The sequence below is a fragment of the Tenrec ecaudatus genome, chromosome 10 (genome assembly GCF_050624435.1).
Source record: "Tenrec ecaudatus isolate mTenEca1 chromosome 10, mTenEca1.hap1, whole genome shotgun sequence".
Classification (NCBI taxonomy): domain Eukaryota; kingdom Metazoa; phylum Chordata; class Mammalia; order Afrosoricida; family Tenrecidae; genus Tenrec; species Tenrec ecaudatus.
The window spans coordinates 7,882,051-7,901,339 of record NC_134539.1 but is presented as its reverse complement, the minus strand read 5'-3'; the positions used below and the strand labels follow the sequence as shown (position 1 = coordinate 7,901,339).

General features: G+C 48.8%; 1 protein-coding gene across 2 annotated transcripts in view; it reads right to left on the bottom strand.

Annotated features, from left to right (window-relative positions):
• Window positions 1-1,215: 1,215 nt before the first annotated feature.
• The window catches only part of UHRF2 (ubiquitin like with PHD and ring finger domains 2), an 88,435-nt gene continuing 70,361 nt past the window's right edge, over window positions 1,216-19,289 (bottom strand). For both annotated transcript variants that reach the window (XM_075559904.1, XM_075559902.1), the window contains 9 exons: window positions 19,045-19,152; window positions 16,809-16,913; window positions 11,721-11,827; window positions 8,479-8,641; window positions 7,702-7,842; window positions 6,211-6,307; window positions 5,776-5,933; window positions 3,571-3,669; window positions 1,216-2,201 (listed from right to left, as the gene is read on the bottom strand). In XM_075559904.1, the coding sequence (XP_075416019.1) occupies window positions 2,055-2,201; window positions 3,571-3,669; window positions 5,776-5,933; window positions 6,211-6,307; window positions 7,702-7,842; window positions 8,479-8,641; window positions 11,721-11,827; window positions 16,809-16,913; window positions 19,045-19,152 (1,125 nt within the window). In that variant the 3' untranslated portion in view covers window positions 1,216-2,054. The remainder of the gene's footprint in view (window positions 2,202-3,570; window positions 3,670-5,775; window positions 5,934-6,210; window positions 6,308-7,701; window positions 7,843-8,478; window positions 8,642-11,720; window positions 11,828-16,808; window positions 16,914-19,044; window positions 19,153-19,289) is intronic.

Here is a 19,289-nt window from a genome sequence, read left to right as displayed (position 1 = left end):
CTTGATCCACAAAGGGCCTCTCGTGGCTGCCAGGAGTAACCAAAGGAGAATCAGACATAAACAGATTCCTCCAGAGAAGTCTGCTGGGAAGGGCGGAGGCGAAAAAGGTAACTGGCTTGCATTCAAGACATTCTCAAATATGAGCTACACTAGAGACCTGGAAAATTCCCCGAGAGAGAAGCATCGATGCCTGTCAAAGGCACTCCAGGCAGACTCGGGGAAAACGCTTTCCACAGCAGCTCAAGTGCAAAGGCGTGTGGGTATGGGATTTGCTGGCAGCCCACTGTCTGCTCCTCGGCCAGCCACTCACTGCGCGGCTGCCCTCCTCCGTGGACCCTGTTGCACTTGGGAGGCAGGCAGGAGGGGCAGGTGTGAACCAAGGCGCTGCCCGGGATGCAGGCACCGTGCTCGGCCACATGGCAGAATGAAGCCGCTTAATCATCCACACCTGCCACCCAAAAAGGTCCAATGTACATCAGGTTCTTTACAATAAGAATGATGACAATGTCAACCACCAGCCCCAGAGTCTGCCCTCCAGGCTGAGAGCTGCAAGAGGCAGGCGGCTGAGCACACAGATGCCTCTGACCTTGCTGGGTGGGTTTGCCCTCTCCAGTAGAGCGGTTTCACTTTTCTTGGCCTCTGATGTTCTTTGAGATGGGCTTTTAGTAACGTTCTCGGGTTGTTAGCAGATTAATTACACACACACGCATGTGTATGGGACTGGCACACATTAAATAGTCTGTAAATGTTGGCTGTGTGTGCCGAGAGAGAGAGAGAGGGGGTGGGGCGGGCTCTGGCTCTGAATTTAGGGGCAGGAAAATGGGGTCAGACAGTTTGAGGGACCATGGCAGTGTACCAAGAAAATTCAACCTCTCTCTGTGCGATAAGAATCAGCCATGGAGAAGCTCCGATGGGAGCTAGTAGGTGAATGCTCTGGTGGCCAACAGGCACACGCGTCTGGATTGGGAAAAGATATCCCACCCACGAAAATGAAGGGGAAAAAAACCAAATAAATCCATACAAATCTCCCAGAACCCCCCCCCCCCAGGGTAAAATCTGTCCTCGGTCCTGCTTCAGACTCCCTTCAGCACTCCTGACCAAGGGCAGAAATGAGATGCTGTGCAAGATGGCACTCTGTGAAAGCACACAATAGGGCGGCTCTGGAAAACCCACGGCACACGCTGCACAAATGCAAAAGAAAACAAAATGAGCTGGTTTTCTGGACATAAAATATTTATTAAGGTATGCTTTGGGGAATACGGTGAATATAAAAACGTGGGATCACAGTATGAAGCAATTTCCATCCTCATTGTTCTGCAGAGGGGGGGGCCCGGGGGCCAGCCCCGCCTTGGCTTTGCGTGTGTGTTGCCTGCTGGCGCTTCGGAGCAGCCCGCTGTGGTGCAGGGCCCCACACCACAGCCCGCCGCGGTGCCGGCCCCTCCAGACCCTCCCGAGGCCTTAGTAGTCAACTTGCATAAAACACGAGGATAAAAAGCACAATGGAGCTCACGAGATGGGCCACAAAACAACGGAGCTGCCCTCGCAAAGACACACACTGTCGTGGATGAAGAGACACTACACACAGACACGACGCACAGCACACAAGCAGGCTGTGCTGTCCGTGCCAACCGCCCCAGCCATTTCCTTTCCTGTCATCAGATCCCGGGCACAGAGCAGATCTGGGAGGCAGTGAGTAGCTAGAATTTCATTGGACACATTTTTTTCTCCATGATTTTTTTAAAAAAACCCTCCCCCCCACCACCACCCCGCCCCAACTTTCCTGTCCTGAGGTAGTTGCAAAAGAAATAACTTGGTATCAACTAGTAGGGCTGCGGCTTGGGCTCGAGTTCGGTGGAACTGGCTGTGCCTGGCAGGAACCACCGGTTGGCATCTCAGAGATGGTCGAGCAATGGGCCTCGTACGACACACAAGATGGTGGCTACGTGGTAGAGGACTGGCTGCTTCAGAACGTGAGAGATGGGCCCTCTGTCGCCTCCCCCTTCCCACGAGCAGAAGAGTCATTATCTGGACAGATGGTCGTAGATGGGGCCAGATCATCGGCCTTTGCTGTAGCCAGGGAAGAAGAGGTCAAGGAGAGTCTGAAGGTTCTCATTGGGAATCATGACGTACTCGTGGCCCAGGTCGTGCCGGCAGGCGGGACAGGAGAAGACTTGGGCCTTAAAGGAGCGTTGCAGGCAATCCTAAGGCAAAACCGAAACAAAGCACACGGTCCATCTGAGGGTGCGGGCAGCAGCAGTCGTCTGCAATTGCCCCAGCCTGCAGAGCAGGGGGTGGGTCCCATCAAAGCTTTAGCTTCGCGCCCCACAGAGCAGCAAGGTGCACTGCTGGTGTAGTGGGCTCTCCAGGGCTGCAAAGCAGGAGGTGGGTGGTTTGAGCCCACCAGCTGCTCTGCAGGATCAGTGAGGCTTTTTGCTCCTGCAAAAATCTGGCAGCCTTGGAAACCCACAGGGGACTTCTACTCTGCCATCTGGGCTTGCTAAGAGTCGGAATCGCCTCTTGGAAGGGTGCTTGAGATTTTTCCTTATAGAAATAGATAGCCATCTCTTTAAGCTTTGGCGCAACTGGCAAATTCAAACTGGCTACCTTTCCATGAGCAGGGAAGCGCTTAGCCACTGCACTACTAGGGCTCCTTAGGATGGCACCCAAACGCAATCGAGGCCACCAAATCCATTGCGACCCACAGGGAGCCTGCATAGTTTCTGAGGGTGAATCTGTACAGGAACAGCTAGCCTCGTGTATCCGGCAATGCAGCTGGTGAGTCTGAACTGCCAGCCTCGTGCTTAGCTGCCCCATGGTTAAACCCGGGCACCACCAGGGATCCTTGGTAGATGACTGGAGAAAAAGAGAACCCAGGATTCCCTGTGCCTTGAAAATTTCCTTCTGTGGAAAGACTGGATCGGTTAGAAGCGATATACTTCAACACGCCACTCAGCATACAACCCTGTATAAGGAAGACTCGTTGCCATTTTTCCAGAAGAAACCTGCGTTTGGAAGTTAGGGGAGCTAGAATCGGCCCTGGTTTGACTGAAACGCGACTTCCCCACTCATAATGTCACTCTGAGTTCACCTGGGCTTGCTGCCGAGTGGACTCTGTTGCACATGCTTTGTTCAGTGCCCACCCAGGCCCATGCCAGTTGGAGCGCTGGCATCAGGAACATGCACAAGCTGTGATATCAGCAGCAAGCTTGCTCCCGTCAATCTGACCTGGACATACTGCGTCACTCCGACCACTGACCAAACCTGCCCTGACCGCCCAGTGCTCACCGAGCGCCCATCACGAGGAAGCTTTCACGACTGTGCAGCTTCCTGGAAGCACACAGGGGAGCCGGTGAGAACTGGAGCGCATTGGGCCGGCCTGGTTGGACAGGGTTCTACCCCAGAGGGCGCATACCTGCAGCTTTTCTCTCGCTGACCCTGAGTGGGAAAGCCTTCCTTGCCACCTTCTACAGGTTCTGGCTTTCCCAGGTTTTACTGCAAGTCACATGCTACAGAGGGGACTGGTGGCAAGGGGCCCCTAGGGGGTCCTGAGAAAGGAAGACAGCCACTTACTTTACAGACGTTGTGGAGGCACTCAGTTGTCACAGGCTGGTGGACTAGTTCCTGGCAGCAGACGCACATAAAAGACTGCTCCAACTTTTTCAGAAAATTCTAGAATGAGAACCAAGGGGAAGACAAAGAAGCTTGCATTCAAAATATACTAAAAAGATTCTGAGAGCTAATCCAGGAACCGGAATGGGAGTGGTGAAACCAGGAGGGAAGGGGGACAGTGGGAGGAGGGGAGCAAGGGGGAACCAATCGCAAAGATCGACACAAAACCACACCCCCTCTCCAGGGGAACGCACAACAGAAACCATGAGGGAAAGCACACCTCAGTCGGTGTAAGATATGAAAAAAATTTATCAAGTGGTCATGATTTATCAATAATTTATCAAGCGGGGGGAGCTGATACCAAGGGCTCAATAGAAAGTAAATGTGTAGAAAATAACGATGGCAACATATGTACAAATATGCTTGATACAACTGATGTATGGATTGTTGTAAGAATTGTAAGAGCCCCCAATAAAATGAGCTTTTTTAAAAAACATTTTATTAGGGGCTCATACAACTCTTATCACAATCCATACATATACATACATCAATTGTATAAAGCACATCTGTACATTCTTTGCCCTAATCATTTTCAAAGCATTTGCTCTCCACTTAAGCCCTTTGCATCAGGTCCTCTTCTCCCCCCCCCCCCTCAAAAACAAGCTTTTAATAATAATTTTTTTTTAACTCTAAGGGATAACGTCTTAAGTCACACTGAGTAGGCCTCCAATAAAACCAAACAAAAGCAGTGCCTGTAATTACAGGAAACAAGTAAACCCACGTAACAGGCAACGAAGGACGCTTCGACTCCCTGACCGGGTTCACATCTCAGGGACGGGTGGGAAGGAATGCACAGCATTAAAAAGAGAAAAAACACCAACAAACCAACCATCACCGTGAGTGGCTGTCACGCACAGCAATCTCACAGGCAGAGAGGACTGCCCCCGGGATCCCCAGCCACTTTATTCTCGATGGGAACCAGTTGCCACCCCTCTCTCCCACAGCCACTCAAGGGCTCCAACCACTGACCTTCCAGCTACCAGTGAAATGCTTAACTCCCTGCACCAGCAGGGCACCTCACAGCGTGAACCACACACACTGCCATCCAGTAGATTCCGAGGCCGTCCAACTTCACGACAGCAGAAAGCTGCTTTTCCCTGCCAGGGCAGCCAGGGGGTTTGAACGGTCTGCTTTCAGTCAGTAACCCAGCCCACCCTTTGCCCCACGCCATCACACCACCAGGGGATGCACAAGGCAGGTCGGCTGAGTTCTATCTCTAACCAGCTTCACCTATACTTGAGTTTCCCTCCGGAAAGGTTTCTGCCTCACACAGCTTAGGGCGTGAGCAGATCTGACTGTCTAACAAAAAGCTGTTTCTAAGACGTGTTAGTTCCGTTGAGTGTCAGCTGACGGCCCTCTGTCCAAATGAAGACACCGTTGTTCCGTCTGGGCCCATCACTGCAGTCACGGTGTCCACTCATCTTGTAGAAGGTCTGCCTTCTGGTGCTGACCCTGACCAAGCACGAACTTCTTCCGTACTGGTCTGATAACATGTCTGAAGCATGGGAGACAAAGTCTCAACAGCCTTGCTTACAAGGAGCATTCTGGTTCTACTTCCAAGACAACTGGGTTTGTTCTTCAGGGCACATTCTCTTTTTTAAACCATATTATTAGGGCTCGTACAACTCTTATCACAAACCATCCATCCATCCATTGTGCCATGCACATTTGTGCATTTGTTGCTATCATCATTCTCAAAACATCTGCTTTCTACTTGAGGTCCTGGTATCAGCTCCTCATTTTCCCCCTCCAGCCCCCTTCCTCAGTGCATGGCATAGTCGATGCTCTCTGCCAACTCCATAAACTAAAGGCCTCAACTGTTCTTCCGGCTCCCTTCCATACTGTCCATGTGCAGCTGAGGAGATTGAAAATGCCCTGGGTTGGGTCAAGCTCATCTTAACCCTTGAAGCACTAGGCACTGAGAAGTCAAAAGCCAACTCCCAAGGCAAACTCTATCATCAACAAGCAGTCCAGTGTCGTCCCAGACTCCTGGAAGGATATGAAGATTGGACAGAAGGGGCACCCTGTGGCCAATCTGTGAAAACACACTGAGAGAGAGGCGCACGCCAGTCCTGGAGCCCCGCTAAGACAGCCGTCGTTACGTACCGGTCCTTCCACAAGAGACGCCAGCACTTCGTCCCACAGCTTCCGGTTGGGGTGGTCTTCTGCGATCAGACGCTGCTGCTGAGTGCTGAGCTGGAAGGGCTCCCCCGCTTCTGCCGACTCCGTTGCTTTGACCACTTTGGAGGCACTTGGACACTCATCTAGGTTCACAGAGACACACTGGCAGACTTAGACCCATGCAGGAGGAGGAAGGGGGGGAGGGTTAGGGGGCTACCAGGTGCCAGGCATATATGCAGGGCACCAACCCACATCAAAGCACCATCTACCCGCCCTGATCTTTGGATCCTCTGTGTGCACAAGACCCACCCGGGCACCAGTCCCCTAGGCAGACTTTCTGTTCTTCAGTCTGCGTTTCACACCCAAAGTGTCTTTGGAGATTCACTTCATGAGCGAGGCATTGCTGCGGCTGTTACCTACCGTCTGCATTCAGCCTTTTGGAGGTCTCATTGGTCTGCTTCTTTGACTGTCCTTTTGTCTTCTTGGCTTCCTTTTCTGAAGGGTAACCTGCTGGATACTGATTGGGGGAAAGTACAAGGTAGATTTCAGTTCACAGAGGAGGGTTTTAGATCCTGATGAAAATGTTAAACAGGGGGGGATGGTTCCAGGGGTAGGAGCCACCCACGCTGATCTACATGTAGACGCTTTGTGACAGAATCAGACATTTAACAGTCAAAGGACTGACAGGATAGAAGGCTGTTAAGTTCCAAATCCAGGCTAGAAACATGGTGCTTTGATTGAGAGCAATCCCATTTCCTAACACAATGACCCTTTCAGGCCACCAGACTCAGATCTGTGAGATCAAAGGTCGCTTCTTCGGGAGCTGTGGCTGTATCTGTCTTGAAACACTGGAGGGGGGAGGGAAGCAGAATCTGGGTAGGAAGGGGAGGGGAGAGCAATTACACAGCACCATGGGAGGGAAGCACACAGATGGGAACTTATGGGAAACTGGGGTGTCAACCTAATAAAAATCCTAGGGGTAAATTTATCAACGCTCAACATGACGCGGGAAGCAAAGTGCGGAAAAGCCCGGAAGGTGGCTGCACTGGCCCAGGCTTTAAGGAGTAAAGGCCAATCTGCTCTCCTAAGGGTTGTCTGGCCGTGTGTTACTGCTCTGTTGCTTGGGGGACGGGGCGGGGCAGGGAGCCCAGCATGCTTTGTGGTGGAATTCACATCAAAAGCTCAACATGCATCAGGCCTCTTCTGTGTCCTTATCGCCCCCCTCAGAGCAGGTTGGCAGTTTCTCACCTCATCTACCTGAAACAATGCTCTGCTGAACCAGGGCAAGTGAAAACCCCTCCAAAAACAGGACCAACAAAAGGTTGGTTTGTTTTCTAAAAACACTGTCATCAAAAGTGTTATGTTCAGAGTTGTTTCAGCAGCTCTCACCTTGTGGACACAACCCATTCTAGGGGTACTGGAAGGAAACAGACTTACACTGGAAGGGAGACACTTGCCTAAGGGGGGGAGGCAGGTGCCCACAGTTGAGCTGAGACACAGGGGTGCGGGCAGGGCCAGGGGCTGAGGGGGAGGGCAGATGGATGCACACCACGCTTGTCTCAGGGTGTGCATCACAGGCAGTGGAAGGGGAGGCCAGCCACACATGCACCCTGCGCCTAGACGAACCACGATGAGGGCATGGGAGAGGGGAGAGAGCAGACCAGTCTAAAGCCATCTCCTCCTACCAGGACACACCACCCTTCTCAAGGGCTCCTAACTCAGGTCCATTTGTCCTTCTCGGGCACAGCCTTGGTTGCCCAGGGAAGCTTTGCCACCAAGGAGCCTGGGGCCACTCTTCACTTTGTACTGGTCCCCTGTACACAGGCCAGGCCCTCCTTCCCGACCTCTGCCAGGGGGCTCATGGCAGCGCAAAGGCGCACAGAGAGTGGAGGCACAGCAGCCTAGACAAACCTGTAAACGGAGACACAGCCTCCTTGAGCGCTCTATTCCTTCCGAGGTCCAGGGCGCAGGCTCAACGTCGTCCCTTCGTAAAAGATAGCGCCAAACCAAGAACCCATGGCTTGATGAAATCTCTGGCCAGTATTTCACCACCTAAGTCGTAACACATTACAGCGCAACTTTGAGACTGGGAGTTCGGGCTCATGCACAAGGTCACATCAGTGTGTTCAGGACATGTATGTGCCAGAACTACAGCCTCACTTCAAGAGACGCCTGCTTTGCTCTCAGAGCAGTAAGATTAAGACAGTTCCCATCTGGGTGAAGACCATTAAAGATTTGGTACGGTAACAGGCTATGTTTCTGACTGGATAGATACAACAACAGTAACCAATACGTAACTGGCCCTGCATTTTTAAACAAACAACGCAGACCTATCATTTTCATATTACAACGTATGTGGTTCTGCTGGGAAAATCAATAAAACAGAATCACATCACGCTGGACAGGTCCACAGGACTCCAGACTGGAATGGCAGGTTAAAGAACTGGTTTTGTCAGAGAATCTGTCCAGGTAGAGAGTTTCAGCCCGTGGGGGCTTCACAGAAAGCTAAAAGGCAGCACACCAAAGTCCCGAACCCGCTCTGTGCACATCTCCCGTTTCCAGGAAGAACCGACGTGCTGACCCCGGTGGCCTACAGCTTGCTGCTTCCCGCCCCGGGAGCCCCAGAGGCAGCCCTGTCCTGAGAGCCCCGGAAGAACGACTAACAAGACGTCATGCCATGTAGAGCACCTTATAAATGCCATCATATCTGTTGCCTTCTTCAGGAGCATATTTGCTGATCTTCCTCCCTTTAAAACTGCGTATCACTCTGACTGGCTTACCAGCTCTCCAATTCCGAGACTCTGCTCCAATTTTATCATCCAATGGAGCATCACAGTTTAGGGCCAGTGCCCTACAAAATAAAACAGAGCCTTTATACCAAGTCATCTTCCTCCCAGGAGACAATCGAATCGTTGGCACAAGCAAAAGGTGAATTAGGCCTTACCTGATGGTCAAGAGTCTATGATTCTTCCCATATTATTCCAGATAATAGGATTATGCTTCCCCCACCAGCAGAGAAGACAAATCAGTTTTCTGATGTCACCCCCAAGCCAGGGGATTGGTTCTCAGATAGCCTGTAGGGTTCTTCTGAAAGTAATAACATCTGTGCCATGTATAATAGAAAACAACTAGAAATACACGGAATTTTCTTTGCAATAACGTTTGCTCGGGGGAGGGCAGGTGTGGGGGAAACTCAACCAAAGCGACTGGTTAATAAGTTATGTTTGAGGGGTTTAGAGAAATTGCTGGACGCTAATGTAGAAAGAAATCTGATAAAAACATAAGTTTGCTGGCAGGGCACAAGCGATCTCTCTAGGCCTACATCCCAGATCGTAACGATTCTTTAAACCTTAGAAGGGTATTTGAGAGCAAATTCTACATGAGAATCTCCTTTATAAGCCTTCCTGCTAGTGAAAAAGATATTTAAATAAAAAACACCCAAACGCCTGTGTTAAGATTCTGACAAGCAAGATCTAGAAGGCTTGAGACCACTCCACTTTACTGCAGCACAGAGCAAAGAGACACACTGCGGTGGAAGCAGCTCGGGTGTGGCCGGAGTGCACTCGTGACTGCAGGTCATCAGTGGGGCTGCTAGGTGTCAGAAGACCTTTCTTGGGGAACTTAGTCCCACCAAAAACACCAGGACCTGTTTAATCTAGCATTTTTCCTCTAAGACACCTGCTCCCTAACTTATGTGCAAAGAAAACATAGGAAACACATTAAAGTTTAAAAAATCAAACCAAACCCAATCTAATGAAATCAGACACAATGCTCAACAACTTTCCAGGGAATGGTGCATCTTTCAGGGCTCAAAGGAAAAACACAGGCTGTTAAGACAGAGACTAACCTGCTGAAGAGACTGTCTCTTGACTATACTTATATTTTGGAAGTAAATAAACAGCTGGAGCTGTTTCAGTTTAAAAGGTAATGTTCACAGCTGTGCTAAACCTTTTCAAGCTACCTATTTGAACTTCAAAGAGGGGTGATGTCCTGAAAGCTGGGAGATGGAACTCCATGCTCATCTCTAGGGTAATACTTGGTCTCACTGATGGGCGCTTGTTGAGATCTGCACACGGTGTACCTCCAGGAGCAAGGGAAGCATTTACTCTCTTGTCCCTCAGTGAAATGCTTTCATGCTCATGGCTACCTGCAGTCAGAAGGCCTCTGCCACCACTAAATGGTATTGGCCACTCACTTGGAACTTCGCATCAGGTAGAGGCTGCTCGGGTATTTGGATGGAGATGAAACTAGTAATACGGCTCTTGCCTCCAACATCCCCAGTTAAGAATGGCCGTGGAAGAAACGGGAAGAAATGCTTCTCAGATCTGGAAGCAGGTATCAAACCACCTGCTAACGGAGAAGCAAAAATGGAGCGGACCATTTGTTACCCAGGAAAGAATATACTATGGGCATATACAAACTGAAGACCTTCACCTCAGTCTTCAAACTTCTAAGACACTTAGGTCACCCTTGCCCAAGGGATCGTAGAGAATCGTCCGTTCAGAGGACACATTTCTAGCTTGTGGTACAAACTAATTGCCTGGATGTTACAATCCCTTAGAAGTCGGGAGTCAATTGTTTATCATTAATATTTCCTTTTCACTCACTACCTGCCACTGAATGCTCATAGCAGTTGGAGCATATGTTCAGTGGGCATTCTTGATGAGATTATTCCAAAAGCTTCAGTCTAGCGTGGGCATTCCGAAGCAGGTGGGTGTGTGGAGGGAACTAGGAGGTCCTTCATGGCAACAAAGCCATCTCATGTAAGGAAAGAGCAACACGATGTTCGGTTTGGACAGCTTGGAAAGGCCCTTTGCAACATCCAGATCGGTTTTCATGGACACACCCAGTCACCCAAGTCAAAAAGTGTCTTAACTCCTTTTCTGACGGCCCCGCCAGCAGAGCTGGTGGATTGCTTCTCATTCATCCTTGCTAGAAACTGAACGGTAAGGGGTGGCGGGAGACTCACGCCTGCCTCAGGAAGCTTTCACCTGCAGATCTGACCTGTCCCCTCTGCTGGTTCAGCAAAATAATCCTACTGTCAGAAATAATACAGAAGACATGAATACAGAGCATCTGAGCACCCCGAGGCAACCAGGCCTCGACATACTGAAGTTACTGTTTTTAATTCACACCGGTATCAGGAATTTCGGGGACACTACTTGGAACCAAGGGACAGGGACCCAAGGAAGCAGAGGAGTTGGGCTTTTACGCCACCAAGCCGCGAAAGACCCTGAAAACAGGAGGTTTAGGAAGTCCACAGCGTGAAACGACTGGAGAAGAACGATCAGGGCGACGAGGGCGAGCGTGGCAGCTGCTGCCTGGGGGCTTCCGCCACGTCATCGACAGCAGGCTCACATGCTTTTATGGAGTGCGGCATTTTCATCGCTAGCAAACGTTTCTGTCTGGGACGTCTATGGTGCTAAGGTCAAGGGCAGGTGTCCCTGTGAGGCCGCCAGGGCACTTAGTGAGGGAAGGTCACTGTGACCCGGGTGTCCATTTCCTTTCATCACATGTATGATGCCTTTTACGGGGGCAAGTCCCCAAAACACCGGTGTGGCCTCATGTTTCACGTGTGCGCACATCCCTCTGTGACACGTGCGAGCCCCCTCTAAAGGACCGGTCCCTGTGGAGCAAGCAGACTGTTGTGCTCAGTGTGTCCGGTGGGACAGCAGCCGCACCGCCTTCCTGCTCATGTCGCCGAGAAGTGCACAGGCCCCCTTTCCTTTTCAGGGAGGCCCCGTGTGTGCAGTGCTCCTGGGGTCATGCCACGGAGCAAATCGGCCTGGAAGGAAAGTGGCAGGGGCGCTCACAGACAACCAGGTCGCTGGGTGGTGGGGCTCCCATGGGGAAGCCTTGGAGACAAGCCTCGGGTCAGAATGCTACAAGGACACTGATGGTTCTTGACCAGGGCTAGCAACGAGGAGTACCTGTTCATGTTTGTCAGGGTCTGGTCGGCCGACGGGGCGCCGATCCTTTTGTTTCCGGCAAGGTTTTTCCCACCGCTCCCCGTGTAGGTGAACTCGTCCCCTCGGTCCTGTCGGAGAGAGTTTCGGCAGTAGGACTCTGCACAGCCTGCGTTGGCTCTGTGCAGAACCACTCAAAGGGGAGCTCGTGCACCTGACACCTTCAAGTCTGACCACTTGGAAGCAGTCAATTCCAGGACCACCTCCAGCCACAGCTGTTCTACACGGGGCCACAGAGGCCATACAACTGAACTAACCGGCCATGTGCTTCATTTCATCAGGGTTTCATTAACTGCAGGTTCTTTGATAAACATCCATAATGGAATTCCCAACCACAATAGCACCATCCCAATCTGCTGCTGAATTTTGAAGTACATATTAAATGTCTTTTGTAATGAACACGTCCTTAATAACATCATACTGTATGTCTCTGTTCTGTAAGCTCCTGCTGCTCCATTCTACAGGCACCCGATCAATTCAACCCAACCCCATCTCCTGAGACCACCCTTTAGAGATGGCAGAGGGGCACACAAAAGAAAGGGCTTGAGAGGGTCCCAAGAAGCTCACAGTGAAAAGGACACTGGACCTTCCCCAAACTTTGTGAAGCCCCTGGTGCCTGTTCAACAACTACTCGGAAGCAGAGGTGAAGAGATAAGAGGCAGGGAGACTAGAGAACCAGGGAAAGGAGCCAACAGAACGTGGTGAAAGAATGTAGCCGTGCCACGGCAAATGTCCCCGTGGCCCTGAAGAGTCAGGGTGGAAATGGTCAGAGGGGGATCCACTTGCAGGGCTAATTTCCACCTCAAACTCATTAATATTTTTAATAAAGTCTGGAAAATAATTCAAAACTGGAAAATAGTACATACCATATGTCTATTTGGCAAGAAGATGCCACAACACTTCTATAGAATCTGCACATTTGTAAGAATGTTCTTAAGCCTCTGAGCCAGGGCTCAGGCTAAAGGAAGAAACTACTAATATGCAAATTAACTCACTAGCTAGTGATTATTCTGAAATGCAAGGCCATTTTATTTTAATCCGTTCCAACTGATCTTAAGAACGACCCCCCCACCACCACCCTCTACTAAGCACGGGTTTCCCCCTCCCCCGCTGTTGGATAGAGGGTTTGCTCCTCTGAAGTCTTTCCTAAGCAGAAATAGTGTAGAGCTAAGAAGCAACACACCATTTATGTGCATGGGGAAAAACTGAGCATTCTCAGACGCCGGTAGGATAGGAGCCAGGCACCATTAGTGACCTACCAAGCAACACCAAGTAATGTATAAGATAATGGTGGTAATCCCACTGCCACCCAGTGTTCACGTGGGGTGGCCCACTGAAGAGATGTGGGATGTGGGTCCCGAGAGGGAGGGGAGCCTGGTACTGCTGAGCTAGTGTGAGATGCCTCTTTTCCCCTCTGAGTCAAACCCCTCTTTGGATTTTCTGCAGTTAGCCAAAGTAGGTACCAACATTAGGCCTTTAAGTAGCCTTTGTGAGATGGTGGGTTGCTTGTTGGGCTACTAACCACAAGGTTGGCAGTTCAAATCCACCAGCCTCACCACCCCGTGGCAGAAAGTTGAGGAGGCCATCCGCTGCAGTAAGGACTGACAGTCAGAAGCTACTCAGTGGTGGTGGATGAAACCCAGGTTTCTCATCAGAGGCAAGTGGGGATTCCTGCAATTGCTTCTTTAAAAGAAGCCACTACTGGTATCCTATTGGTCCTGTAGAAGAGCTGTAACTGAAAACTTTATGGGTTTTAAAGTGTTTTTATGAATCCACGTATCTCTACTGCATTTTTATTGATCCAATAAAAGTAAGTACCATTGTAGAGAATAAGGCCTAAAAGAATTTTACCTTGTAATATATTTTTCTACAACACTTCCTAAACTCATCAAAGGCAGTGTTGCAAATGGTGTCTTGGTTGACGCTACACCCCACATTCAGAGCAGGCCAAAGTCTCTTACACAAATAAGCACAAGACCCCAGGCTCGCTGCCATCCAGTCAGTTCTAACTGACGTGACCCTACAGGGCAGGGAGCAAGTTGCCCCTTTGGATTTCAGAGACAACTCTTTATTGGAGTATAAAAAGCCTCATTTTTCTCCTACAGAGTACTTGGGGTTTTGAGCCGCTGACCTCATGATTGGCAGCCCAGTAACACAGAACCACTATCCCACCTTTTGGAGGAAGGAAGGTCAGACTGGAGGCAAGCCAACCTGGACAGTGTCATTCAAAACAGAAATCACTTCCTATTATTCTTTTTTTTTTTTTGCTGTAAACCTAAAACTGAAGGAGAGCCTTCAGCTCAAGCTCCTTTTTCTTTCTTTTTTAACAATTTATTGGGGCTGATACAACTCTTATCACAGCTCATGCATACACAGACATCAATTGTATAAAGCACATCTGTACAGTCCCTGCCCTACTCATTTTTTTCTCCTCTTTTCTTCTTTTACATTTTATTAGGGACTCATACAACTCTTATCACAATCCATACATATACATACATCAATTGTATAAAGCACATCCATACATTCCCTGCCCCAATCATTCTCAAAGCATTTGCTCTCCACTTAAGCCCTTTGCATCAGGTCCTCTTTTTTTCCTCCCTCCCTCCCCACTCCCCCCTCCCTCATGTGCCCTTGGTAATTTATACATTGTTATTTTGTCATATCTTGCCCTCTCCGGAGTCTCCCTTCCCCCCTTCTCTGCTGTCCCTCTCCCAGGGAAGAGGTCACGTGTGGATCCTTGTAATCAGTTCCCACTTCCTATTATTCTTTGCACAGCAAAGAACCACATAAACAGAGTCGAAATTTGGTGACACTACTTCCTGTGTACTTCAGCCTTCACACTAACAGAGAGAGTTCCTTTGTGGGCAAGGAAAGCAGGAATGGCCGGAGGAGGTGAAGGGAACGGACTCCCCTCTGGTTCTGCTATCCATGTCTCTACAACTTCCACTAGACTCAAACGGGGTGTGTCAAAAACTTACAGAGGGACTGGTCAATTTGACTGGCCATTTCCGTGTGCCAGCGAGCCGTCTCAGAAGGGGAGAGGGCTGCCCGGGCCCATCAGGGAAGAAGAGCCATCGTGGAGCTCATGCTGAGAGCCTGTCTGAAGTGACAAGAAGCACCAGAAACTGCAGCCAAGACCAGAGACCACAAGACAGTGAGGGAGAGAGGTAGGTGGGCTTCCCAAACCAGAAACAAGGCAGAGGCCAAAAGACCCTCGAGAGGTAAAGGATGAGAGTGATAGACAGACAGACAGATAGACTGACTGACCTAGCTGCTGTCAGTTGAATCGAAGACTCTATCATTAATGTTTTCTGACCCTGACTTGATATAACTTGAATTTTGCCTCAAGGTCTAAAGAGCGTCTCAGGGTGACTGCCCTGGGTGATAGTTTAAGTTCTGTGCTGTACTTTTCTTAGGATCATTATGGCAGTTACATAATCTTGTGTCAATGGGAGGCTTACAAGTGAAAGGGTGTTTAGCCTGTCAATCAGGTCGCAGCTTGATGACCTCATTTGGAAGCGCTAAGGAGATAAATAGCTCATTGGAAGCGGGACACATGCTGACTCCCTGCAAGCCACTCTTGTTGACAAGCCACATGGACACAGGCTGATGACAGCCAGAGCATCGGAGCTGGAGGAGCCACGAGGAGACCCACACCAGCAATGAGATGCTCCTACCACTACTGGATCCATAAGACTTTCCACCCACTGGTCTGTTATCTTCCTGAATTCGGCTAGAACAGCAAACAGCGACACTATCAACTGCTGTGCTATGCGGTTAGGGTGACACCAGATCTCTCATCTCTGCTAGTGAGGGCGGCATGCCCAACCTGCAAAGCACTTGACAGAGGTACACACACGACAACCTTCCAACCCAGAAACCTGCACTCTGGGAGAAATAAGGACTCACCACGTTTACCCAAACACCTGTACGCGAGGCTGACAGCAGCTTTCCTTACAATAAACACCGGAAGGTTATATACTCTGCGACTCCTTCCATAAGAACCTTGAAATCCCAACGGTTGAGAGGTGGAGAACCAGGTAGTGGTTGTCAGAGGGAGGGAGAGGTGGAGATGGGAGTGGGTGTGGTCGCTTTCAGAAGGCAAGACAGGGTGCTGGGAGTTAGGAGCGCCCTGACTGGGCCATGTGCAGCTTTCTGTTTCTGATTCTGTCCTGTAGTTTTGAAAGATAGTCTCTTTGGGGGGCACTGCATACAGGTCATATCAAAGGAAATGGCTGTATGTTTTCTTTCTTAGAGATACCAGTGGATCTACAGTCTTCCCAACAAAAACACTCTATAGAGAATACAAGTGGAAAAAGGTATCAAAAATGGTGTGCAACACCACACATGGTGCTGAATTATACATGTAGAAGTCACTGAATTAGAGAATGTTTTGTTGTGTACATTTTTGCCACAACTGAAAATAATGATCAAGGGGGGAGGGGGACGAAAAATGTATTTCACTAATAATTAGTTATGTGGGGAGGGAAAGGGTTAGATATATAGCCCGCCTCCCTCCCAGGGGATGAATAACAGAAATGTGGATGAAGGGAGACAACGGACAGTGTAAAATACAAAATAATAATATATAATTGATCAAAGATTCCCGAGGGTGGGAAAGGAGGGGAGGGAGGGGAAAAAGAGGAGCTTACACCAAGGACTCAAGTAGATGTTTTGGAAATGATGGTGGTAACACATGTACAAATGTGCTTGATACAACTGATGTATGGTATGTTATAAGAGCTTTAAGAGCCCCCAATAAAATGATTTTAAAATTAGTTATGCAGTATATACAAATTATATATGTAATTTATAATTATATAACACATATAATTGATAAAAATAGATAATATACAAATTATAAATAAGATCAGTAAATGTAAAGATTAAAGACTGTCAAGAGGTTTGTAACTCAAAAAGGTTTTAACTGACCACATCAACATGAAATGACACAAAGTGATAGGATTTGATGGATCTCAAGACAACACTTGTATATTTTCCAGAATGCCCAAGGCAGGCTTTAAAGAGCGAGGATGTTTTGTGACTTACAACTTCATCTGCAAATCCACCAGCCAGGACGAGAGAGTAAGCCCCATCGTTACTTCGGCCATGGATTCCACCAACATGGGGCCGATGGACGCCCGCTTCGCTCACCTGTAACACAAGCAAGAGTCTCATGGTACCAGTCAAATTAGTTATGTTACATATTAAAAATGCAATTACTAGACTCAGACATCCCCAACCAAAGCCTGAATGTCACCCATGCCTATCCTTTAGCTCTCATTCCGTTCTCTCAGGGGATATCCCCCAGGCACGCTTATGGATTAAACTGTGTCTCTACCAACTCGGTGCTGCAAATCTTACCCTTCCACCTGTAGCTAGAATTCCTTTTGGGAATCCATTATATTAATGACAGGACTTGGTTAGATCGATATATATCTTGGTTATATTGAGGAGGCTAACAAGAATGAAGTTAACACTAGTATCTCTTTTTAGCTAGAAAAGGTATAGATTCAACAAAGAACTCTAGAAAGCATTCTCGAAGACAGATGCCATGCCACATGCAGTTCACCAACAACAAGGACCTCGCCCCATTGTAGACCAAGAGACAAAGCCTTGCCCAGAGCTAGCAGCACCCTGAATACAGACTCCTACTCTCCTAGACGGTGAGAAGAGAAGACCTGGTGGTATAGTGGTTACGCTTCAGGCTGCTAACTGCGAGGTCAGCAGCTCAAAACCACCTTTGGCTCCTCAGGAGAAAGATGAGGCTTTCGGCTTCAGACAAGAGCGACAGTCTTGGAAATCCACAGGGGTAGTTCTACCCTATCCTGTAGTGTAGCGGCCCTATGAGTCGGCATTGATTCGCTGGCAGCGAGGGAGGGAGTAAACCAATGTCTGCTTGTTGAAGTCATCCAGGTGTGCTCCTAGGGCTGCACCAGATGACCACGACAGACCCAGAGCTAATGACTTTAAAACGACGCTTGCCCAACATTTGGAGTTTCAAGGTATCAATAAAATAACTCATCTTGTGACTACTGGTATTTCCATTCACGATGAACTTATTCAGAACCATCCCTGCTTCACAGTCCGTATCATTTCTTGTTTCCTGCCCAGCCAGCCAGGCGCCATTTTGGACATGTCTACCTCGTACCCTCTCCTAGCCATCATATCGTACCTGCAGAGCGCAGTCTCAGTACTAGCGAGGATGCTGTCCATAGACCCTTCTTCACTGCCTCCAGCTTTGCTCCGTCCAACCTGTTCTATTCATCTTAGAACTATTCTTTTGAGAACCATTCAACTTCAGATTTTCAACTACTTAAAACAGAATGGTCCCTGAGTATTAAGCCCAAGTTAAACATCACACACTACTCTCACTCAATCGGGCTTCTATTTCCCTTCTTAGCTGCATTTTCTCTTCCTTGTTTTCTCCCCATGGCTTATTTTTACTAAATATCACCACCATCACCATCACCACCACCTCCACCACCACCACCACCATCACCTCCGATTGTAAACACTCCCGGGTTCATGCCTCACTCAGGCCTCTCTATGTTTACACTCAATCCATGCTGCTGTTGTTAGGTGTTGTCAAGCTTATCCAAATCATTTCCACCCCTACCCTGACTCTCAACCCAGTTTGATGTCCTTCTCTGGGGGCATCTGGTAACATGTCTCACTGGGGTTCTTCTTATCTTTCCATCTTTGCTTCTAAGGAACATTTTTGCTGTTCTTCCTTCCAAGACAGATCTCAAAGTCTTTGGGCGTCGTGATGCAATCAGCATTCTTTACCCACACCACAATTCAAAGGCATCAGTTCTTCTCTGGTCTTCATTATTCACTGTCCAGCTCTTGCGAGTTTAAGAAGTGACCGAGAATACCATGGCTTGGGTCAGGTGTACGTCAGTCCACACACCCCCACACACTGCCCGCAAGCACTCTGTCATATTTAGAAGAGGCCCTTCTGCAGCAGATTTTCTCAATGTTCCTACATGGATTGCTTTCCTGACTACTGCCTTCCGTGGGTGTTGACTGGGATTCTAGGTGACATGAAATCCTGGACAACTCTTAACAGTTTCTCCATTAATAAACTTTGGTTGACAAGCATTTGTCTTTTGTAGATGTTTCATGTAAGTGGGATCATACAGTATGTGACCTCTTCTGTCTGACTCACTTCATTCATCATGTTTTCAAGGTTCATCTATTATCTTGCCATGAGCCATGATCTTACATGAAGTTATGTACGAGCTTCTTTCATACAAACAATGCCCATTTTCACCATACATACCTGAACTCTAAATCTCCAAGTCGATCCAACAGGAATCCCAGGAATAGGTCCATAATGATTTGAAGGAACAATGGTACATTCTCTGGTACGACCAACACAGGCCATTCCCTGAAAGTCACAAAAGAAGTTGAGAAGTTAGTGAAATCCAAGCTTCAAAGAAAGCCTGTAATAAATAGTAAAGAAAGGGTGAATCAACTGGGAACCCAACTATTTATATCCACCAAGTCTCAGGGATCCCCACAATT